We start from the raw sequence: 6,610 nt of genomic DNA on the forward strand, positions 1-6,610 counted from the left end.
CCCGGCCGGGGCCTTTCCCCCCTCCCATCTCTTCAGAGCGGCCCGGCCTGCCTTCGGGGCGCCGGGGCCCTGATCCTTGCGCTCGGCGCGTGCGCCGGGCGGTTGCTCCGGCGGCCGGCGCTGCGCCGGGGGACTGCTGGCCCGCGGCCGGGAGGCCTGCGGGTGTCGCGATCGCGCCGCGGCTGCTCCAGCCCGGCCGGGGCCTTCTCACCCCCCCACTCCTCGGAGCGGGGGATCGGCCGGGGGGGGCCTTTTCCCTCCCTTCGGCTTCCCTGCCTGTGCCGCGAGGAGGCCTGCGGGTCCGGGGATCCCCCCCGTCGCCCGGCTGGGATCCGGCCTGCCTCGGGGCGCAGGGGAGGCCCTGATCTTTGCGCGCAGCGAGCGCGCCGGGCGGTTGCTCTGCCGGCCTGCTCTGGGGCCGGGAATTGCTGGCCCACGGCCGAGGGGCCTGCGGGCGCGTAGGTTAGCGCCGCGGCCGTTCCGGCCTGGCTGCGGGCCTTCTCGCCCCCCCTCTCTCCCCTCTTTTCTCCCGGGCCTTGGTGGCGCTGGGGGAAGCTGTCTGGGCGCCAGGACTTACCTCGCCGTGAGGGCGAACTCCGCAGGCGGTTCCCGGCGATTTGGCTTCCTAGGAGCTCGGGTGGGGAGGTGGTTGCAGGCCCTCCATTTTGAGGCGATTTGGCGGGAGCGCCATTTTGCCTCTTTTTTCCTGGCCACGCTGCGACATCTGGTGGCCAGACCTTGTAATTGCAAGGCTCTTGGAATTGAGCAGCAGATTTGCTCCAAGGGAGGCCTCTAGTGGTCGTTGGGATATTGCAGGTTACTGAAGCTGTTCAAATCGCCTCCTGGTGGTGGGGGTTTTTTCACCCATTTGCCTTAAGTGTGCCAAGCCACTGAACTGGTGGCGTTGGGGCGTCACTTGCTTACTGGTCGCTAATTTACTTTCTTGATTCAAATTCTGTTTGCAATTTAATTTGGTTATTAATTTTCTTAATTTCGTAACTTTGATTTTACAATTTAATTTTAATTTTAATTTTTTGTTTTGTTTTTCACACCAGTAGTAGGGATGGCTCCAAAAAAGGCGACAAGGAAGCCGGGTCCGGTCCGCTCGGCGAAGCGACCTATAAAGGGCCCTTCCCAGGCCTTGCGTTCTCCTGAGCCCAACCAGTCGCTGCAGCGCCTTCAGTCCATGGTTTCTGGTTTGGCAAATGACCCGGTCGCTCTGGCATGGGTCGAGGCTGAGGTGGAAAATTTGATGCAGCGCCGCTCAACCCCGGCGACTTCCACGGCGCGGCCAGCACCTTCACGTGTCGCTTCCTCGCCAGTGTCAGCATCTAGTGAAGAAGAAGGAGAAGCGTCATCAGCCGGGGTTTTCTTACCTGATATCCAACCGGCCCAGCCCACGGTCTTACCCGTGCAGCAGGTTGCTGCGCCAAGGGGTCGGATGGTTGCTAGGGGAGGGGCCAGACGCAGGGCATCAACGCGGGTTCAGGCTGGGCGGGGTCCATCGCCGCTGCAGCTGGGAGATGGTAGTTCATTACTAGATCTTTTACAGGCTGTCTCTTTCCAGTCAGCTTCAGGTTCTGCGCAACATGGCAATGTATCTGAATCATCGGTCGAGGACAGTCTTCTTCCTCCACCAAGGGCCTCTTCGGGTGGGCACCGCCGTCGCAAGAGAAGCTCTAGGAGGCGCTCCAAGCGGAGACGGAAGGATACTTCGTCCTCTTCGACAGGTACTTCTTCGCAGAGTTCCAGCAGTGATGAGGAAGCTTCTATGAAGCTTTACTGGGGCTTTGGTGAGATTTCGGGGCTCCCTAAGTGGGTTTGGGAGCGCAGGGCGAATTCCCATAGGGCAAAGTATGGGGCAGTACAGGACTGTCAGGAAGGGGTTTTGGTGCCTGATGTTAAAGTCTCCACCAATTCGGCCAGGGACCTCATTCCTGGTGCTCATTTGTCAGCCAAATTGCGGTCTAGGATTTTGAATGGGCGTTATGTTGACATTTTTAGCCTAGCCCCTCCACCCGACGGTCAAGAGCCTTTAGAAAAGGGCTATGCTGCTTCAAAAAATAGGGCAATTATAGCTAAAGCGGATAGGACTTTTGAACGCTGGATGGATAGTTTTCAAGTTTTCGCTGGCGTGGTTTCCGCAGCCTATCCTAGGAGGTCTTTACATTTATGGGTCTACTTGTCCATAGTCCGATCGGCCTTCACAATGGCTGGTGAGGCCGCTGCGTTGGCTTATGATCAGAATTTTAGGCGCAGGGCAGCCAAGATCCCCACAGCCCGTTGGGATCGAAAGGACTTGGATGTCTGGACCACCTATGTCGCACCACGCATCGAAAAGAAGGCCCCTGACCAGCAGAAGTTTAGGCCTCTTCCTCAGAAGGCAGGTCGCCGGCAGTATTGTTGGGATTTCAATAAGGGTGCTTGCCAGCGGCAACCCTGCAGGTATTCACACCTGTGTGAGAAGTGCTCAGGGAGCCACTCGGCATCTGTGTGTACGGGGGCGCGGCGGCCCTTTCGCAAGGGGGGGGGGGCTCGCAGCAGCCCCCGAAGGCCGCCCCCCAGGTGCCAGCCGCCGGAGCCGGAAAATAGTTCCTTGTCCTCCCTAGCCTATACCCCGGTGAGGCTTCAGCCGCTGTTGTCCTTGTTGGAATTATATCCTGACAAGGAAGCGGCGTCATATTTGCGTGATGGGTTTTCCTTGGGTTTTAGGATTCCAGTTGCGTCAAATCCTATAGCGGGGAGGCTAGTTAACCAGAAATCTGTTAAGGATATGCCTGAGGTGGCGCGCAAGAAAATCAATAAGGAACTGGCTTTGCATCGTATGGCCGGCCCATTTCTGGCCCCCCCTTTTCCTAATTTGCACGTGTCACCCTTGGGTATAGTGCCTAAAAAGGCCCCGGGGGAATTTCGCCTAATTCATAATCTTTCTCATCCTAGAGGCACGTCAGTAAATGACGTGATTCCTCCGGGGCTTTGTTCGGTGCGCTATGCTTCTCTTGATCACGCGATCAAGATGATAAGGAAGTTTGGGCCTGGTGCCCTTCTGGCGAAATGCGACATTGAGTCGGCATTTCGGCTACTTCCGATCCACCCTGATGACTTCTGGTTGCTGGGCTTTCAGTTTGAGGGAGGATTTTATTTTGACAAGGCTATGCCCATGGGCTGCTCTGTGGCCTGTGCAGCTTTTGAGTGTTTTAGTTCATTTCTGGAGTGGGCCCTGCGTAGAAAAACTGATCTGGGTGGGGTCACTCATTATCTCGATGATTTTTTGGTCGCCTCAGCGAGTGATACGGGGGACTGCGTTGTGATGTTACAGGCCTTCGCTTCCTTAACGGAAGAGCTGGGCGTTCCTTTGGCAGCTGGGAAGACTGAGGGTCCCTCCACGCAGCTTACTTATTTGGGTATCTTGTTGGATACCGTGGCCCAGACCTCCAGTTTGCCGGCTGATAAGATAATCACTTTGAAACGTGTCATTGGGGAATTGTTTCCCTTGAAGAAGGTCACATTGCGACAGCTGCAGTCGCTGTTAGGTCATTTGAATTTTGCTTGCAGGGTGGTCGCCCCTGGGCGACCATTCTGCTCCCGCCTGGCCAAACTTACGGCAGGTTTGCATGCCCCTCAGCATAGGGTGCGCCTGTCTAGTCAGGTGCGTGCTGACCTTAGTATTTGGATGGAATTCCTGGAGGAATTCAACGGGGTGTCTTTGTGGCAGGATACTTTGAACCTCCACAATGACTTCCAGGTGCACTCAGACGCAGCGGGGTCCCTTGGCTTTGGTCTGTTCTGGGACGGTAGGTGGTGTGCTGAGCGCTGGCCTATGGCTTGGCGTGGGGAACCTATAACTCGGGATTTAACCTTTCTTGAGTTTTTTCCTATTGTAGTGGCCGTGCACTTGTGGGTTGAGCATTTCAAGGACCATCGAGTGTGTTTTTGGTCTGATAACCAGGCGGTGGTGAAGATACTAGCCAAGCAGTCTTCACGTTCCCCTAGGGTATCGGCCCTCTTAAGGGTTTTTGTTTTACATTGCTTGCGTTTTAATATTGTATTCTCTGCTCGTTTTGTTCCGGGCATATCTAACGAGATTGCTGATGCTCTGTCCCGTTTTCAGATGGAGCGATTCAGGTCCCTGGCGCCATTGGCTCGAGACCGTCCGGATATTTTCCCGGATCATCTCTGGAACCTTGGCAGCATTTAGTTTTACAGGGAGTAGCTGCATCTGTTGCCCCCTCTACCCTGAGGTCCTATAGAAAGGCTTGGGCGGATTTTTTATTATTTAATGGACAGGCGGTTACTGGGGAGGTTACGGCCCCCCATTCTACCTCTCAGGTTCTTGAGTATTTGGCTCATCTGTTCCAGATGCGCCGGGCGGCCAGGACGCTGCGTCTTCATTCGGCAGCGATTTCCTTTTTTAGCAGGGCGTACTTTAACAGGGATCCTTGTGGGAAGTTTGTGGTACGCAGAGCTTTGGAGGGTTGGGGGCGATTAGCTCCTGCTAGGCCGGTTCTTAGGCGCCCTATTTCATTTGAGTTGCTGGCACAGATGCGCAATAAACTGCGTAGCATCTGTTGGTCCTCATTCGAGGCTCGCTTATTTTCTGCAGCCTTCTCACTAGCCTTCTTTGGGGCCCTGAGAGTGGGAGAGGTGGTCCTCGAGCCCAAGCGGGATGGGAGCTCCAGGGGCTTGTTGTTGCAGGATGTGAGCGTGTCTCCGTCGGATCTGCATGTTAATATTAGGAATTCGAAAACGGATCAGTTGGGTAGGGGAGCCGTGCTTAGGCTCCCGGCGACTGGGGATGGTGGACCTTGCCCGGTAAGGGATCTTAGGAAGTATCTTGCCTTGCGCCCTGCGGGCGAAGGGCCCCTGTTTATTCATGAGAATGGGCGCCCGTTGGGGCGGCATCAATTCACTAAGGTGTTGCGAAAAGCAGTCGCTGCATGTGGCCTTGAGGCATCAGAGTTTGCTCCTCACTCCTTCTGGATTGGTGCAGCAACGACGGCTGCCCATTGGGGTTTGTCTGTAAAAAGGATAAAGGACATGGGGCGGTGGAGGTCGGATGCGTTCAAGACTTATGTGCGCAGATAATGTGCTTGGTGTATTTATATTTCTGTTTTAACCCTAGGTCTGGTCACTATCCGTATCTGGATAGTAGGGCACAGTATCGTCCATTGGGCTGCTGACAGAGCTCGTCAGTCGGGATTGGGAGCCGGCCTGGGCCTTCCACAGCGTGTGCTAGTGTCCTGGATTTCCAGACGGGGGATGCGTTGGAGGGAATTCTTACCACTCATGCATAGGCGCATCCTACGGTTTGGCCCTCCTTCAGCGATTGTGGTACAGCTGGGGGAAAATGATCTGGTTTCCACTCCCTGCTTTGTTTTACGTATGGCTATGTTACAGGACCTTAGGGAACTGGCGGCTATGGTGCCTAATACTAAATTGATTTGGTCACAGCTGCTTCAACGCCGCATTTGGCGGGGTAGTCCCAGCCCGGCGACCGCCGAACGAGCTAGGAAGCGGATTAATTCCGCGGTGGGCAGTTTGGTGGTGGGCTTGGGAGGATGGGTCATTCCTCACCCTCGTATTTCCTACACGGACGCAGCTCTGTACAGGGATGATGGTGTTCACCTTTCCACATTGGGGAATGAGGTATGGTTGGAGGCTGTGGTGTTCAGGTTGAGGGTGTGGTTTGGTCTGTGAGTGGTTGGCGGCGAGCGTAAGGGCTCGGGTGGCGGTTAGGCATTGGTTAAATTGGTTGGTGGAGGGGTATGGATTGGCTGTGCCTACCCCTCCAGTGCTGCTGCGACATGGGAATTCCGTTAAAGGAATTCTGGGGCTTACCATCCCCTTGTCCAAACCCCTGGAATCGGGTGCGGGCCGTGTAAGACCCCAAGGCGCAGGCAGGGAGGAACTGAAGGGTCTGTAACGCAGCTCCAGTTGCCCTGCTTGTTCCTCCACACTGACTTACGCTGGAATCCGGGAGTCAGTGCTATCCCCCAAGGCGGGGGGGATAGCTAGTCATAACCAATGCCTACGCAACCACTCACAAAATTGTATGATAATAAAAGTTGTGGCCAAAATTATGCCAAAAACCTTAAACAAAAATTATGTGTGATGTGTGAGTTATTGGGTTAGGGATGGTTTTGGGGGACCTCAGCACGCAAATATTCTGCAGTATTACAAAACTTACACAAGGGCAACAAAGAGTCACATCCCAGCTTAATGTCTGCTGTTTTACTCTGACATATCTTTAACCAACATTCTCTTGCTTTTGGACAATTCTCTGTATCGGGCCCTAATCAAGCAAGCAACCAGAAGACTTACCATCTGTAAATATTTATTTGGAAGTAAGCAGCATTAATTTCACAGGGCTTAGTAAGTTTGTTTAGGATTTGTTTAGTTTTAGTATTTTGTGTACTCTGTGCACATAAACAGGTTATTCCCTGTGACTTCTTGCACCCTACTTCAGTGTGTCAATGTTCATGCAGGTTCAATGTATTCGTTCCCAAGTATGCATGCAGTCACAGGAATAAGTTATGAGGTAATGTTAAATAAAGGAATGGAGAATCAAATGGGCTGTGATCCCTAATGCATTATTGCATTTAGCATGAAT

At 54.1% G+C, this 6,610-nt stretch overlaps 1 protein-coding gene across 1 annotated transcript; it reads left to right on the plus strand.

Moving 5' to 3' along the window:
* Positions 1-1,063: 1,063 nt before the first annotated feature.
* LOC309366325 (uncharacterized protein) lies at positions 1,064-6,102 on the plus strand (the record flags this gene model as incomplete). The annotated part of the gene is made up of 2 exons (XM_081904775.1): positions 1,064-1,730; positions 5,123-6,102. 2 exons carry the CDS (start codon positions 1,064-1,066, stop codon positions 5,695-5,697), a joined length of 1,242 nt encoding a protein of 413 aa, XP_081760901.1. The 3' UTR covers positions 5,698-6,102.
* Positions 6,103-6,610: the final 508 nt, after the last annotated feature.

The sequence above is a fragment of the Podarcis melisellensis genome (genome assembly GCF_964234715.1).
Source record: "Podarcis melisellensis genome assembly, chromosome: 3".
NCBI lineage: Eukaryota > Metazoa > Chordata > Lepidosauria > Squamata > Lacertidae > Podarcis > Podarcis melisellensis.